General features: G+C 40.4%; 1 protein-coding gene across 9 annotated transcripts in view; it reads right to left on the minus strand.

Annotated features, from left to right (window-relative positions):
• Positions 1–17,405, minus strand: part of DCDC1 (doublecortin domain containing 1) — a 266,837-nt gene that overhangs the window by 45,935 nt on the left and 203,497 nt on the right. For all 9 annotated transcript variants that reach the window (XR_013979717.1, XM_080982413.1, XM_080982412.1 and 6 more), the window contains exons 20-24: positions 14,061–14,184; positions 12,606–12,787; positions 7,774–7,884; positions 6,314–6,413; positions 870–1,005 (exon numbers count right to left, since the gene is read on the minus strand). Coding sequence is in view for 8 of the 9 variants with exons in the window: in XM_080982413.1 (XP_080838539.1) it covers positions 870–1,005; positions 6,314–6,413; positions 7,774–7,884; positions 12,606–12,787; positions 14,061–14,184 (653 nt within the window). In the remaining variant the exon portion in view is untranslated. The remainder of the gene's footprint in view (positions 1–869; positions 1,006–6,313; positions 6,414–7,773; positions 7,885–12,605; positions 12,788–14,060; positions 14,185–17,405) is intronic.

The raw sequence follows: 17,405 nt of genomic DNA on the forward strand, positions 1-17,405 counted from the left end.
TGTTCTATCATATACAAGCTGGACTGAACCTAAAGGGGGAATTGCTCTACTGTCAGGTAGAACATTGTTTTGGGAACAGTAACATAACAGTAAATTTAAAAAATGTAGTTACGAAATAACCACAGTGGGACTCTTCCAGCCAACGTTAAGCACTTCTGAGAGCCATTGGGTTCAATATTGCAAATTTAAACTTAACTAACAGAGCAATCAACCACCACCACCTCAAACTTTTTCCAGGGATTGGATTGTGCTGTGCCATATCTCTAATTAGCTCTGCTGGCTGAGCTGACCTCCCACTGCTGACACAAGCATCACTCTGTTGGAACAAACATTCCCCTTCTGCCCACTGAATGTGCAGGTGAGCAGGAGGCCTACAGGTGCTATCTCCACCAGCAGAATCCAGAGGAAAGTTTTTCCAAAGGTGGGAGACAGCAGCGCTGAGGCAGTCCCAGATCCTCTGGTTCTCAAGCTGATCTCACAGGCCTGATCTGGACCCTATAGCTGCACCAGCTTGGAGCTGGTGCAAGGATTAAGCCAAATGGTCTGCTCCCCTCCCTACTCAGCTACCAAGAATAGCAGGGTTGAAGATGTGTGACTGGAATGTAATGGAAAATAATAAAATTTTGGAACACAGAAATAAAGAAAATCAGAAAGCCATCAAAACTAGCACATGGGGGCCCACTTTAATTAAATTATATAATTTGGTATTTGAATGATTGGCATTAATAATTGTATTATAAATTGGCAATGTTATAATGAGGTTATTGGAATGTAATTGAAAACTAATAAAAAATTATCCACAAATTATTTTTATTCACATATATTAAGTGTACATTTTGTAAAAATAGCATAGACAGCAATCTGCTCACTTGTTGTGTTTCGCATGGCACAGTAGGCACGAATAGCAGTTATATCAGATGCTAAATTACTAAGCTGGAGACGTTTCTTCTGCTGAGTCATAGTCCAGTATGGATTAATCCATTGCTCTCCACAGGAAACATAAATCTGTTCCAAAATAATAATAATTTATTGTTATAATAATAATTTATTATTTGTACCCCATTCATCTGACTAGACTGCCCCAGACACTCTGGGTGGCCTCCAGCACACCCAAAAACATAGTCAAACATTAAACCTTAAAAAGCTTCCCCACACAGGGCTGCCTTCAGATATTTCCTAAATGTTACAGAATTACTCCTTAACATCTGATGAGAGGGCATTCCACAGGGCAGGTGCCACTACCAAGAAGGCCCTCTACCTGGTTCCCTGTAGCTTCATTTCGCACAGTATGGGAACCACCAGAAGGCCTTTAGTGCTGGATCTCAGTGAGAGTTTGAAGCACAAATCACAAGCTGTAAACCTTCGTTACAGGTTGTGGTTTATCTGGAGCAAGACAAACCACAAGCCTTGGTTTGGATGACAGCAAACCATAGCTTTGCTCACAGTAGCAGGAGGATGGGAAGAAGAAAGCAGCCGCAATCGTGATCCACCTGGAGCAGGAAGTGGCAAGCCACTCCAGTATCCCTGCCAAGAAAACTCCATGGACAAAGACAACAGGCATATAAAGGTTATGATGCTGGAAGATGAGTCCCTCCGGTCGGAAGGCATCCAACATGCTACTGAGGAGGAGCAGAGGACAAGTACAAGTAGATTCAGAGCTGATGAAGCGGCTGGGCCAAAGCCAAAAGGTCGCTCAGTTGCAGATATGCCTGGAAGCGAAAGGAAAGTCCAATGCTGTAAAGAAAAATATTGCATAGGAACCTGGAATGTAAGAACCATGAACCTGGGTAAGCTGGATGTGGTCAAAAATGAGATGGCAAGAATAAATATTGACATCCTGGGCATCAGTGAACTAAAATGGACGGGAATGGGCGAATTCAGTTCGGATGACCATCATATCTACTACTGTGGGCAAGAATCCCGTAAAAGAAATGGAGTGGCCCTCATAGTCAACAAAAGAGTGGCGAAAGCTGTACTGGGATGCAATCTCAAAAATGATAGAATGATCTCGATACGAATCCAAGGCAGACCTTTTAACATCACAGTAATCCAAGTTTATGCACCAACCACCAGTGCGGAAGAAACTGAAATTGACCAGTTCTATGAAGACTTACAACACTTCCAGAAATGACACCAAAAAGGATGTTCTTCTCATTATAGGGGATTGGAATGCTAAAGTAGGCAGTCAAGAGATAAAAGGAACAACTGGCAAGTTTGGCCTTGGAGTTCAAAACGAAGCAGGGCAAAGGCTAACAGAGTTCTATCAAGAGAGCAAGCTGGTCATCACAAACACTCTTTTCCAACAACACAAGAGACGACTCTACACATGGACATCACCAGATGGGCAGCATAGAAATCAGGTTGATTATATTCTCTGCAGCCAAAGATGGAGAAGCTCTATACAGTCAGCAAAAACAAGACCTGGAGTTGACTGTGGCTCAGATCATCAGCTTCTTATAGCAAAATTCCAGCTTAAACTGAAGAAAGTAGGAAAAACCACTGGGCCAGCAAGACACAATCTAAATCAAATCCCTTATGAATACACAGTGGAAGTGAGGAACATGTTTAAGGATTTAGATTTGGTGGACAGAGTGCCTGAAGAATTATGGATGGAGACTCGTAACATTATACAGGAGGCAGCAACGAAAACCATCCCAATGAAAAGGAAATGCAAGTAAGCAAAGTGGCTGTCCAGTGAGGCCTTACAAATAGTGGGGGAGAGAAGGCAAGCAAAATGTGAGGGAGATAGTGAAAGATATAGGAAATTGAATGCAGATTTCCGAAAAATAGCAAGGAGAGACAAGAGGGCCTTCTTAAACAAGCAATGCAAAGAAATAGAGGAAAACAATAGAATGGGGAAAAGCAGAGGTCTGTTCAAGAAAACTGGAGATATGAAAGTAACTTTTCATACAAAGATTACCATAATAAAGGACAAAAGTAGTAACGACCTAACAGAAGCAGAAGACATCAAGGTGGCAAGAATACACAGAGGAATTATACCAGAAAGATATGGATGTCTCGTACACCCCAGGTAGTGTGGTTGCTGACCTTGAGCCCAACATCCTGGAGAGTAAAGTCAAATGGGCCATAGAAAGCACTGCTAATAACAAGGCCAGTGGAAGTGATGGTATTCCAGCTGAACTACTTAAAATTTTAAAAGATGATGCTGTTAAGATGCTACACTCAATATGCCAGCAAGTTTGGAAAACTCAGCAGTGGCCAGAGGATTGGAGAAGATCAGTCTACATCCCAATCCCAAAGAAAGGCAGTGCCAAAGAATGCTCCAACTACCGCACAATTGAACTCATTTCACACGCTAGCAAGGTTATGCTTAAAATTCTATAAGGCAGGCTTAAACAGTATGTGATGTTTCCCAGTAGTGATGTATGGAAGTGAGAGCTGGACCAGTGATGTATGGAAGAAAGCTGGACCATCGCTGAAGAATTGATGCTTTTGAATTATGGTGCTGGAGGAGACTCTTGAGAGTCCCATGGTCTGCAAGAAGATCAAACCTATCCATTCTGAAAGAAATCAGCCCTGAGTGCTCACTGGAAGGACAGATCCTGAAGCTGAGACTCTAATACTTTGGCCACCTCATGAGAAGAGAAGACTCCCTGGAAAAGACCCTGATGCTTGGAAAGATTGAGGGCACAAGAAGAAGGGGACGACAGAAGACGAGATGGTTGGACAGTGTTCTCAAAGCTACTAACATGAGTTTGACCAAGCTGCAGGAGGCAGTGGAAGACAAATGTGACTGGCATGCTCTGGTCCATGGGGTCATGAAAGTCAGACACGACTAAACGACTAAACAACAACAACAACAACAAATGGTTCAGCATAGCATTCCATGTGAACCATGTCAAAACCAAAATACTCTGGTACTTTGATTTTTTTATTATTATTTTAAAAATGCTTTATGAGCCAGATTTGTATATTAAATATTTTGTAGGCTGCTTTGCGAAGGACTTTTAAAAAATGGAATATGAATTTCTTAAATAAAATCTCTTTAAAATAAAAAAAAATACAACTATTACTATGGAAACTAAACAGCAACCAAAATCAATCAATCAATCAATCAATCAATCAATCAATCGTATTGTGAAATCTTCAGCTGAGCTTACACTCTGAACAAAATTCCAGATATTTCTCAGTTTCTGCATTGGACTTACAGTACTATAAGCCAAAACATTCCAGGAGTTCCTGTTGCAAATACCTGAGGCTGGAGCACCTGCAGTTAGCAGAGTACAAAGGAAAGCTTCAGGAGAAAACAATAGCAACAATTTTATACCTTTAGCAAAGTGCAATGCAAATGTAACAAAGAAAAATGGAATTTTGTATTTGAATAAAAATGGTTCATATTTAAATACTATTTTTTTTACTAAAAAAAAATGAAGCTAAATAATTAAGGCCCTTTAAAACCACCATACTTGGCAACAAAATCAGAGAAATAGATCACATAGAAAATTAGTAATTAATTCTCCTCAGCTTCTTTAAGGTTTATACCCAATGAATATTGCTGAACTTGGGAAGTATAATATGGTTCTTTTATTACATAATAAAATTTAAACACCAATCTCTAGGATAAAAAGGAAATAGTGACTCAATAAATATTAAAATAAAATGAGCCACACTTTTAGCATTGTCAATAGTTCACTAAAATGGCAAGTAGCTCTTTTGCCTTCAGTGTTGAAATAAATGTCTGTTGAAGACAAGAAGCACTTTTTGTTCATCTGGACATGTGATTAGATATTATCCCACTTTACCAGAAGGGAGAAAATAGGATTTTTCTTGCCATGCATGTCCTATTCTGGGGAAAGTAAGGAGGGTATTTAAAGTCCTTATTAACAAACTATATATACTACCAGCTCACAGTGTGGCTTCCCAAAATTGTTTTTTCATAGAGCTCAGGAGTCGGGATGAACAAATCTGTCAGTTTCTCATTTTTACCATCTTAAATTCAGTTTACATTTCTGCAGCGATTTGTTATTTTAAAAACCCACCATGAAAAATCAGTATTTTAATGTGAATTTCTCCTCATTAAACACCTTTTTGTATGCAGTTCTGACAAATATACACATTTCTGCAAGCCACTTCCCCTAATACAATGCATTTTTGTGTGCTAGAGGCTCTCTTTGTTTCTTTCCCAAAGACTTTATTAGAGAAAAAGGTGACTAGGTTGACCCTGGCTAAAGGGCGAAGGTTCCACTAGAGCAGGGGTGGTCAAATTTCCTTACTGTCCACCAGTGCTCGATAGAAGGAAGATTCAGCTTGTGCCATACTACCCACCTAGAATCCTGAAACACCCACTAGTGGGTGGTAGAGACCAGGTTGACAACCCCTGCACTAGAGGGTGCTCCACAGCTTAATCAGTAAGCAGTGTAGAGGTTTCTGCAACCATTGCGGGTAGGGTGCTTCTTGAAGAAATCTGTACAGCAGCTACTTGGGTGTTGGTGCATACTTTCACACACAGTTAAAAGTGAACATCCTTGCCTCAGCTGATGTGGCCTTTGGCTGGAGAGAGTTGGCTGCAGAGAGTTATTCATTGGTAGAACACCCTATATACCTGAGAACCCATTCACTAGGCTACTGCTTTTCTATATCACAGTAGACTGTCTTCCTTGCTCTCGCAGACAAAACAAGAGTTTCTTGCCACACATGTCCTGGTCTGGGGGGAGTAAATAAGGTGTTCTTTGGTTCTTTCTGCTAGACAACAAGTCATATGTAAAGTATACAAAGGTTTGCAAGATTGAAGTGCTGTTGGTTTATGTAGTCACAATGGATTTCTTTTTCCCAGGGTTGGCATTGTTTGTTTCATTGATAACAATTTAGCTTTTAAGGAAGGATTTGCTGCTCTTTCCAGTTCCGTCTGCCCAGTCTGCTCTGGGAACCCCTCCTGACGAGCGGGAGGGAATGATCCTAAATTATTCTAAATCCCACCCTTGCTATCCCAGAGAAGTCAGGATTCTCAGTTATTTCTTTTGCCCTGTATCCTGAGCAAAATGCCAAATGCAAATTAAGCCCATTTTCAATTTTATATTCTCTTTCATTTTCCAGACTTCAAACTTTGTTTCCAAAGTCTGCTTTCCCATTGCAAGAGTTCTTTCTTTGGGTTTAACTCAGTGCCAAAAGGGTTTTTTTTTTCTCCTATTACTAATTGCAATATTCATGGGTCATAACACAACCATAGCTTCAAGCAGTGTTTGGAATGATACGAATAGGATGTGATTCATCATTATCTGCTCATTTTATAGGAACAACGCTTTCTGAAGAAGCACTAATGCCTCTGATTTCATTTTCATTTTTTTTTTCTTACCAGCTGATCTCTCTCCAAGTCTTCCAAAAGACAGATTTCGACCCCCTTTTCAGTGAACAGTCTTCTGGCAGCAAAAGGCAAATTCAATGCCATGGTGCACCTTTTTAAATAAGGAGAATGTGTATACAGTATATGGCTCTGTTTGCATTAAGTTTTCAACACTTGAAGGGATTGAAGTGGCACATTACAAACAGGGCAACTGTACTCTTCATTAGAAATATCAATTAACCCAGCACTGCTGTAACCTGAAGTGTAGTTTATCCTGTTGATGGCTTAGGAGTCGTAAGTCCAAGCATCACAGGGGAGTATTTATGAAGTAAAGCGAAAATGGTTCCAGGTTTGGAAATAACTAATCCTGTCTACAGGGAGCAATTTCAAGACTGGTGATTCCTCAGCTGTACAGAATGGCAGCACAGCATCTCTGCAGAATGACAAAGACACTGAGTGCTCTTCCACAGCCACACCAGGCTGATGTACCAGTTTTATTGGTGAGCACTAGATTCCTTGCTTTATAATTCCTGCTTTTAAAACCCAATGGTTGCGTTTGAGGGTGGTATTTTATGGCAAATATTATTACTGTCTGAATTTTGTATGGTTATTTTATTGTGAGCTGATATGGTCAAGGGGACAGCAAATTAACAAATAAAAAAGAGCAATAATTAGGAACCTGGCAAGGGAAGGTATAAGGTGAGTGAACAATTTCACAGCAATGAAGGAAAGTTTCAATATGCTTCCTGCATATTGAAGGGAAGCATGAATGCCTTTCAAGCCCCTTTGCCTACAAAACATGCCTCTCTAAATGTGTCATGTGCACTGAAAAAGTTATAAGCTACCGTTGTTGGCATCCATCTGTCTCTGGAGACAATGGAGGAGTGGGCCTTTGGGGCGAAGTCAAACGGTTGGAGAGTTACAAGCCTGGATAGCCTATACAGTATAGGCAACTGTGTCATTCTCCACTCCTAGCCTTGGCGTATCAGCAGCCAACCTAGTGCCAGATATTGCTAGCCTACAACTGCCATATCCAGGACATTCTCAATAGCATCACCACAATTTTGGAGTGTCCTTCCCTAACAGAGCAGGCTGTCACTGACCCTGACGGGTTTCTTGCACCAGTTTAAATGCATCTGTTTACTCAGGCCTTTGGTTAAACTAGTTATGAGGCTGGCAGCCTGCCTTTGCTGACCATGTTTATTGTTGTATGTGATGTGGTTTGTGATACCAGTTTTACTATAGACTATATATTTGATATTGTATTTAATTCCCTTTAGGATGTGAACCACCTTGGGAGGGCTGCATATTCCTGATATACAACTATACTAATAAATAAAGAAATCACCAGCCCTGCTGACCTGGAGCCCGACAGCATCTAGAGAGCATTGAGTTGACTATATGCCTTAGCACACAAGTGTTTACATATCTAAATTGGGGGGAAATAAAGATTGTGATGTGGGTTTACTTACCGTTCCAGAAAATGCTGGAATTCTTTTCGGTGTATTTTCTTTTCTGAATCAGCATCATCGTGTGCCTTCGGGAGTCTCTTCACTTTCTGTTTCCTTTCTGGGTCAACATTTCTAGAGGAAATTAAAGCATGTTGTTTGAATGATTTTTCTAACCAAAAAAACTTCCAAGAGAGTAAAAAGATCCTCCTTTGTAGTTTGCAGTGCAAGTCTGGAAAAACATGAAACACAGCTACACAATCTCAGCAGACAAGGGAAATCTGTGCTGTTTCAACCTTTTGATGTTTGCCATCCCTGGCTCCTTTGGGAAGGAAAGGAAGGATAGGATAGAAATTAATTAAACAAACAAACAAACAAAATATTCACTCTTCACTCCACATCTTATTCCTGGTGGCATCAATGTTCACAGCCATGACACTAGCTTGGTCATTATAAGACACACTGATGCTACAATGCTATAAGTTATTTTCCCTTTCACATGGGGGAAATACACAGCACCACATATATACATATATTTGTACTTCTTAAAGTACCTGAATCCTTCCTAACCTACTTCATATGTGTAAATTTTCTACATTTTCATAAAGGAAATGTGCAGAAACTACACAAGGTTGAAATGAAATGCCCTCCAAAATTTAGCACCCTATTTGGAGTGGGTGTGGGGAAAACCTTTTGAAATTGGTTTTCCAGGGTTTGCTCACCCCAGTGGCAAACACCAATTCCCTGCCTTTTTTTATTGTAAAAAATGAAGGTTTATCACCAGCTGTGATAGCAGAGCTAGCAGCAAAAGCAAGAGCCCTTCTTCACAGCTACTAGCTTGGCTGCCTTCGCCACCCTTGCTCACTTGACACAACACCATTCCAGTAACATTTGGGGATGGAAAATGGTGGCACCAATTGGGAAGAACTGCTGCATCTACCACCATGGACCACAGCAAAACAACAATGTTTCCTGGTTAACAAAAAACTTCACTGACACTTGCTGCCTGAATAGACATCCTACCACCACCACCACCAAAACCATTTGAAAAATGTATACACAATGACTGCATATACCGGTACATCTATATCAATAGCTGGAATCCATAGAACCGCGCAACTCACCCTTCATGGTCAATAGGGCAGCTGTTCTCCATGCCATTTGGCAATCTGATTTTTTTAAAAAAGCAACTTTCTAAACACTTCATGATATGTCATGAAGGTCAGTTGTTGAAAGGAAATACAACACCCCACTGGGCATGTCTAAAGACACTGAGTATGCCTGAAGTTTTTCTTGGGATCTTACTGTGCTTACATGAAATAAATGCGATATGTATATCACTTTTACATCAAGCTATATGGAATTTATATCCTATGTCCTACACCTTTGAAACAGACTCCAGTGGAACAGGGATCAGACAATCTTTCTGTCCCAATTCTCTCCTTCCAACATGAGATCAAACTGACAAACAGTGGAGAAGTGGCAGCAATAACACCAGTGTTAACCTATAATTGACTGCGACCGCACCTACAGTTGGGCTAAGTTCCTAAAGTCTGATTATGGCCTCATTCTGGCACCAGGCACATACCTGTATTAAGCCCAGCTCTTTGTTGCATCAGCCACGGGGATCACAACCCACACCCCAACCCCAACTCTCTTAAATGACCTAAATTGGAAATTCAACAACTTCATAAAAGCTAGTTTGGTTTGAGGAACTTCAGATCTAGAGGAAGAACTTTTTTAAAAGCTGATACCATTCATTAAATTTCTCTGTAAAAAGATCTGAACAATTTTAAGAACAGCATATTCACATTTTAGATCTGGCAGAGGGAGAACTAATTATGAGATGTATGCGTCAAAGATTTCAATTTCAGGCTTGACTTTACTTTGAAGATTATTTTTTTAACTTTATCATTTTTGCAGGCAGCTCAGTGGACAGCCGATCTGAATGCTACTCATTGTTCAGTGATGTATGAAGTGTATTTAATCAATCTGAAAAAGTAATATTAAACCATTATCAAAAAGTATCAGATGTTCTAAAAACCTTAAAAGAAAGGTCAAAAGGTGACATCTCTGCTAACAATGTGAGAAACGATGTATTTAACTTATTCTTTACATCAAAGCTTTTCACTGCTATATGAATATTCAAAGTCCTGTTATATAAAATGAACATACAAAATCTGCTCTTTCCAAGCATAATGCTCACTGTTTTCAAGCGGTTTATCCAAATAGATATAATTTATATTCACAGATATGTTGCATCCAACAAATATGGAAACAGCTTCAAGTGAAACTCTGTGGGAATTATTGTGCAAAAAGGCAAGCTATGTGTCCGTAAAAGTTCTTTACAACCTTGTAATCTGCTAGGGACATGATTCTAAATCATTCCTGTAATTTATATACTTCAGCCTATCTCCAGTTGTCTTCCTTCCATTTTTTTACATGTTGAAAACAGAAAAATGTGCTACCATTAGAATGTTACCATTGCAAGACCTACTGGAAGGCACATTCCCATCATTACCACAAGAATTGGATTACCTAGTGCACATCTAGCCTTAATGCATGCCAGACATTTAAAACTCATCTTGTCCCTTGCCAAAATGAAAAGTGTAGTTTGCCTAAGGGTGCTAACGTTGTAAGGGGCAAATTGCATTTCCCAGGATTATGAGGGAGGAAAATGTGCTTTAAGTATATGGTGGTCTTAACCCCTATCTGTTGGGTTGTACACACTCCATTCTTAATCCAGTGTGATGTAGGCAGACAGCAACCTGTTGCTAATATGGGTGCATATCCAATAAGGATACAAGTAACGTGTAAGATTGTGATTCAACACTCAGATCTTTCCTACTTGATCAGAGCAACTGCAGACAAGTTTCTTCAGTAATCCTGGTGATGCATTTATGTATGTATGTATGTATGTATGTATGTATGTATATTATGCCCTTACAGAAAACATATGGGTGATATACAACAATATAAAAACATTTAAAACTATATGACACAGTCATTAAAAGGGTTACATTATTAAAGTGGCAGGACCATGGCAAGAGGATAATATTCACCCTACCTACTTCCAGATTGCTTCTCTCTTCCCATTTGAAGCAAAGTCCAAGTTCTGTGTATGCCTTGCTGTGTGTGTGTCAGGCTGATGGCCACCTGAGACAGTCGCATGGTTGCCACAGAGGCCTGAACTGGACCCAAGGCATCTTCAGTGTAGATGCTGAAATCACCCGGCACAACTGTCCTGGGTTCTTCTAACACCATGTTTGGAGATCATTTTGGCCAGCTTGGCTGAGGCGGCTGTTGGGCAGCAGAGCGGATAGTACACCAACAGCATCCCTAGCTTGTCTCTTTGTCCCAGCGCCAGATTTAGACCCTCATTTTCTGTTCCAATGAGAGGTTTCCCGGTGATGGAGTGTGAACTCCTGTGGACCACAGCAACTCCCTCAGCCCACCCCTCCAGTCTGGCTTGCACCAAATACTCAGTTGGGCAGAGATGGGTTAGGTCTGGCTCTTCTTGCTTCCTCACCCAGGTCTGCCTGCTCATTCACAACTAAATCATGGATTATCATTTAACAATATCACTACCAGACTTTTAGGCACAGAGGTAGAGCACCCAGTGTATCAAACATAGATTGGGGCTTGGTGAGGGGAACAGGATGTAAGCACCTGTAATCCTCCCTTTGGCATTCCCTCCTTCAGCTGTGCCTGTTCCTCTCCTCAGTCATAGAGATAGGCTGTGCTACTGTGTCCCCTTCAAGATCTCTTCTTACCAGGCACCTTCTGCCTGAAATCCACTCACTTGAAGATGGTCACAGGTACTCAGGCAAACAAAGAACCCAGTCACAGACCTATTATTGCCAGTACACACTAAAAGGGCACCTCACAGCAATTAATCTCCAGCTGAACTTCTTTCACAGGCATTCTCCATCCCATCATCCGCCTGGGACACTGCAGACATAAAACTTCCAATCCTCCCACCCAAGGGATTCCAACTCCCAGGGTCCCAATGGTCTCCTATGTAAGGCCAAACAGCACATCTAAGCCTCATATAGCAATACAATGCAAACAATGCTCTGAGGAGGAGTAAAAAGGGTGGCACCCTCACCTCTAGTCTACCTCCAATGGGACAACTCCCTTTGGTGTGTTCCTCCAGGGTCACCCAAAGGGCCTTCTAAATGCAAACTGCTCTCCTTTGACTGAGGAAGGGGATGGCAATTAGGACAACTCCAGATATTAAAAATCAAGCTTGCTCTTCCCAACTAGACAGGGGAAATTAAATAAAAACCCAACTGGCTTGCCAGTGGATAAAAAATGGAATGGGTAAGTCAGGTGCTTAGACTCTCTCTTCTCTTTCCAGCAATCACTCACACACCAGGAGCCACAGAAGATCTCAACAGCATCCTCCTATATAATAATTCCATAGCATCTCCAAAGAAACAGGTGGGTGGGTCCTATAAGCTCATCCATGGTATCAAGCAGTGAGCTTGAAAGCTTGTTGTGATAACATACTAGTTGTAGTGGACACATGGCTGCCAAAATCTGCACAACTGCAGCTGTTAAAAAAGTGCCAGAATTTTTATGATGGCCTTGTAGCCAGTCTCCAGGTGGAGATAACATTCACATGAGCATGGCCAGCCCAGTGGCATCATACACTTTGAAATGTAACCACAGGGAACTAAGTCAGTGTTCAGAATGAGTTTTCTTTACCACCACAAAGTAAAATAGATGGCTACTTCTGGAGGTTGGCAACTTTTCAAATATAAAGTTGAAAGCAGTAATAGATTTGGAAATTACAAATTACAAAAACTTTACTGTGCTCATTAGATTATGAAAATTAACTATAATTTTCTTACTGTTTTTTAGCCACAGTTGTACAGTCGGGTCCAAGAACAAAGATGGCTTTGCTTTTGTCCTGTTCTCCATTTTTCAAAACTCTGAGTCTCAGAGGCATGTAGCTGTCTGACTTCTTACCAGTAGGTTTCTTCAAGGGAGGGCTGTTTGGAATCAGCAAGCCTTCAATGGGCCAGTCAAAAGCCTTTCAAAACATAAACAAAGCGTTTATTCCAGTTATAGGAATTACAACAGCTAAGAGTGACCAAATTTCACACATATGCATACCAATTCAGTAACTCCATATTGCAGGGCTAGGGAGCAGACTGACACTATGAGAATAAGGGCTTGCTGGAGGCTATTTGTTTTAATTTTAAAGTATATAAGCTAGTCTTCAACCAAAGGTTAAAGAATTGAGATAGGAAGTAGGGAACTGAAGGATCAGTTAGATCATAGAGGATCATTTTATGGAACACTGAAGGAAATCTTCACCCTAAACTGTCTTATGGTACAATCTAAATCCTGAATCCATTGGGCTGGTTGTTGGCATCTATCTGTCTTGGGAGACAGCAGAGGAGTGTTCCTTTGGGGGTGAAGTCAAACTGTTGGAAGGTTACAGCGCCTGCTGTGACTGTAGAGACGGATGCGGGAGAAACATGTTTTGTTGCAGAATCTGGTTGTGCTTGCAGATGCACCATGGCGTTTCTTTTGAGTTAGGATACAGCACATTCTTCCAGCCTCTGCTCTAGTGGAAGGGTGCCCAAGCCAATGGAAATCAATCAATCCAGCATTATTTACCTCAAAAGGGGAAAAAAGAGATGGGTGGGGCATAGGTCAGACTACTGAGAGCTTATAGCCACTACTGTGCGACTGGGCACAAGAGAACTGCTCTGCCCATTGCACTGGCTTGATTAGATAATCCTACATGCACTGCAACCTTAATATTTAGAAATATTTGTACATTCAAATTTGCTTAGACAGTTTACTCAGTTGAGAACAAGAAAAAAATACTGTGCGTGTGCTGACCTTAAGCATTTGCTTCAGACCATGAATGTATGCAACAAATTAGTAGCAAAAGAAATGTTTTAGCACTGGTTTCCGGACATATGGAACTAAGCAGAGAAATCAGCAAAATGGCACTTGGCCTCTGTTAAAGTGAATTTAATGAAAAGAATTACGCACAATGGTGCGTATATTCTGGACAATCAAAACAATAAGAGTTTGCTGGGGAGGAGAAAGGAGATGGTTAGGTGTGAGGAATGATCAAATTCATGCCTAGTGAAACTCTCTGGATTGTGATCTTAGTAATTATATACATCATTTCTAATATGCAATTAACATAGTAAATGTTTTTCACACTATTAGTGTGTATCTGCAAGTGTATATTTTAAATGTAAGCACAGAGATATGCTTTTTAAGTGTACTCAAATAGCTATGGACATATCTGCACATGTGTGGGTTGCACTTTACCAAATTACCTGGTTTAGTTCTCCATTTGGAAGCACAGGCCACATATAGGTCAACTTATTCCACAAAGGATTGTCCACTTTTGACTGTTTCCACTGACCAGGCTTACTTGTTCCTCCATGTTTAATGGCCCACCTGGAACGGAACAAAAGGAGTCTATTTTCTTATCTGAAGTATCAGCAATTGTTTTCTTAACAAATACATTTCTGACTGGGAGCAATTCTTGAGCAGCTAAATTATAGCTCCTTTGATTGGATTCTCTTAGATCTAGGACATTCCCAAGTTGATGTCATAATGTCCATGTTTGAGCCTGATATATATATATATATATATATATATATATATATATATGCACTTGGCTGCTCTGTTGGTTGGTTTTTTTCCTCCCTCTGCTGGCTTTCATCTTCATTACTCCTGCTTAGTTAATTTAACAGATACTGATTTGATTGTTTTTCTATTTTAGTCTTTTACAATGGATTTGGATTTTATTGCTAGTTGCTTCTTTTGATTCAGAAAGGCAGGATACATGAAATCCCAGTCCAGCTCCATTTGGTCCATAACTATGAACGAGCTGGAATGAAACTGAAGGAAGTCTTGGGTTCCTTTGCTCCCTGTTCCTCCTGTTGTTTCTCTATGCTGCTGGAAGGCATACCTATTATCAGCATTCAGTTTCACTTCCCCAAAATCCTAGTTTGTTATACAAATAAATAAATAAAACAGGTTCGTTGTTTTTTTAAAAAAGCCACCTTCACAGCCCATTGCTTGAAGTTGTCTTGTTTGAATTATATGATCAAGGAATGAAGCAGGTAGAAGGATTCCTGAAAATGTACTGATTTTAGAGATGGGCAGCATGGCAGCAAAGTGTGAGATATGACCATACTTAGTGCCGTTTCTCATTTCTCTTGATCAAGCAGCTACACACAACACACACACACACACACAAACAAACACACACACAGACCATTCCTCCTCCTCTCCCTCTGCCAAATGAGAGGAATGCTGTTGCTTTCATGTCCTTATCAGCTTCCTTGAGGCATATCACTGGCCACCACCGCATGGAGACAAGTGACTTGCCCTAAGCCACAGACTGAATACAAGGCAGAGGTGGGGTATGAGACCCAACCACTCTTTTGGTATTGGATTCGCTGCTGTAATGCAATGCACATTTCACAAACAAAACAATTTAATTTCCAAGCCAGAGCATTGCAAATTGATTCTCCTTGAATTAGTTTACCATCAATTCATTACCTCTCAGATCACACTCCAATTAACTCCTCTTCAATTAATCCCCAAAGGACTAATTTCCCCTCTGCCCTCCCAAAAAGAAGGGCGTTGAAACACACACACACACACACACACACACACACACACACTTCATACCCAACAATGCAGCCCTATCCTCTTCTCTGCCTGTCTCTTAATAAAGAGGTGTGGTGGGAGGAAACTACAGGGAATAACCTTGTCTGTGCTTTATAGTGACACAGAAATAGAAGCACCTACACAAAGCAGAGGCTCAGTATATAGCATCTTGATTTTCAAGTGCTGGGTCTCTTCTCTTCCACCCCCCACCCATGGCAGATGTCAGTGCAAAGCACACTGCCTAGCTAGAAAACTCTTGGTGATTTAGTTCCTTTTATTTTAAAGATAAAGACAACTATTTTCTTTGCTTATAGAACTGTGGGAAGGGAGGGGGGGTCACTGCCATCCTGTTGAACAAAAGACTCTTGGGGATCCAGTTGCACATCAGGAGACTTGTGGGAATTCTGCTAGGTCTTGGGCACTATTGTTGACGAACATTTGCAGCGCGCACCACACGGCTTTTCCTGAAAGAGCGATTAAGCTGCCAGGCTTCAACGCAGTATGAGTTTTAATAACTAAGTTCAAGCCCCCTGAAAACTGTGTTTTATAAATGAAAAGCTGACAATCTGTGAGCTGCATTGGCATAGGTAACAATATAATGACTGTATAAGTGCCTAAAATGAAACCTGCCCTTAGTGGCGCATTCTCTTCTCTTTCGGTTTCTGCCTGTGTTTTCAAATAGCATCTGTAATTTAAACCCACCATTTCTCGTTTGCAGCCACTAGGTGGAAACAGCGATTCGTGGAAGTACGGTTGAGAGGCATTTCTTTTGAAAAGCTGCATCACATTTAATTCTACTTAATGTTGTTTTATTTCTTTTTTTATTTCAGACAGCCCTAACATAATTGCTTTTTTCCCCAGATGTCTCACGAAGAAGTAAAATAGAACTCCTTGTGCCCCAGATAGCTGTCAAATCTCTCTTTTTCAAGCATGCGTGCAAAGGACAAGGCAAGGCTAAAAACAAAGTGACATACTTTTTAACCCCATAATCAATAGGTATGCTATGACTCTCTGTGATTATAAAGAAGCAAAGGAAACACTAGCTATATAGTTTCATCTGAAGTTATCTGGACTGCTGTGATTTTGACTGTTTTCTATCCCTTGTTTATATTTTGCAATGTTTTACTGACTGCTCTTATCTCCCTGGCGCAGTAAAGGGGGATATATATTTGATTTTAAGTAAATAAATATTACCCAACATTTTACCACTTCTGACTCAATACGGACAAATCTCAGTGCTTATTGTTTTTTGTTGAACTTTGTAAGTAAATTGGGGGGGCATTCTAATTATAGTACAATCTCATGCATGTACTTAACAGTAAGTCCCACTGTGTTCAGTGGGTCTTGCTCTCAGGACAGTTTGCATAGGAATGATGCCTTATTTCTATTTCTGCTTAATTGTTTGTGGCAATCTACGCAATTATGTAAAAATGGGGCCACAAATGGTGTTCACTATGAAACTGCCCTAAACTTTCACGAGCATTAAGGGCTGCTAGCTCATGAGTAGAAATTATTATACTTAAATATAAGTCCCTGCTGAATAATTATAACTTTATCAGAAAAGCAAAGAAATCTGTAAGGATAAATTTACTAAGATCCTGAAGGATTGCAATATTTCAAATCATGACAATTAGAGCTATATCTGGCTACAGAGTACATTTATTTCTGCTTTTAACTGTATTTTTAATGTAATGGAAACTAAGGTGTTGGCTTACTATGGCCTGCCCATAATGTATATGTCATAGCTAGGCCACAAAGCATGTTAGCAAAAGGCAGACTACTCAATCGCATTAAAGAATTCTACAAAAATCAGAAGCAATTTGTCCATCCAGGAAGTGTGGAAATCACAGAAGGACCCAGTATAGATTGCAGGCCACCCTTCCGATCTAATAACATATTTTTATTTTACAATATTGTTGCATGAAGTGAGCAATTACCCTTCAGTCATTGGGAAGGAGGTTAATCACTCAAGGACTGGAATGTATATATTCTGAGAT

The sequence above is a fragment of the Podarcis pityusensis genome (assembly GCF_964106645.2).
Source record: "Podarcis pityusensis genome assembly, chromosome: 1".
In the NCBI taxonomy this organism is placed as follows: domain Eukaryota; kingdom Metazoa; phylum Chordata; class Lepidosauria; order Squamata; family Lacertidae; genus Podarcis; species Podarcis pityusensis.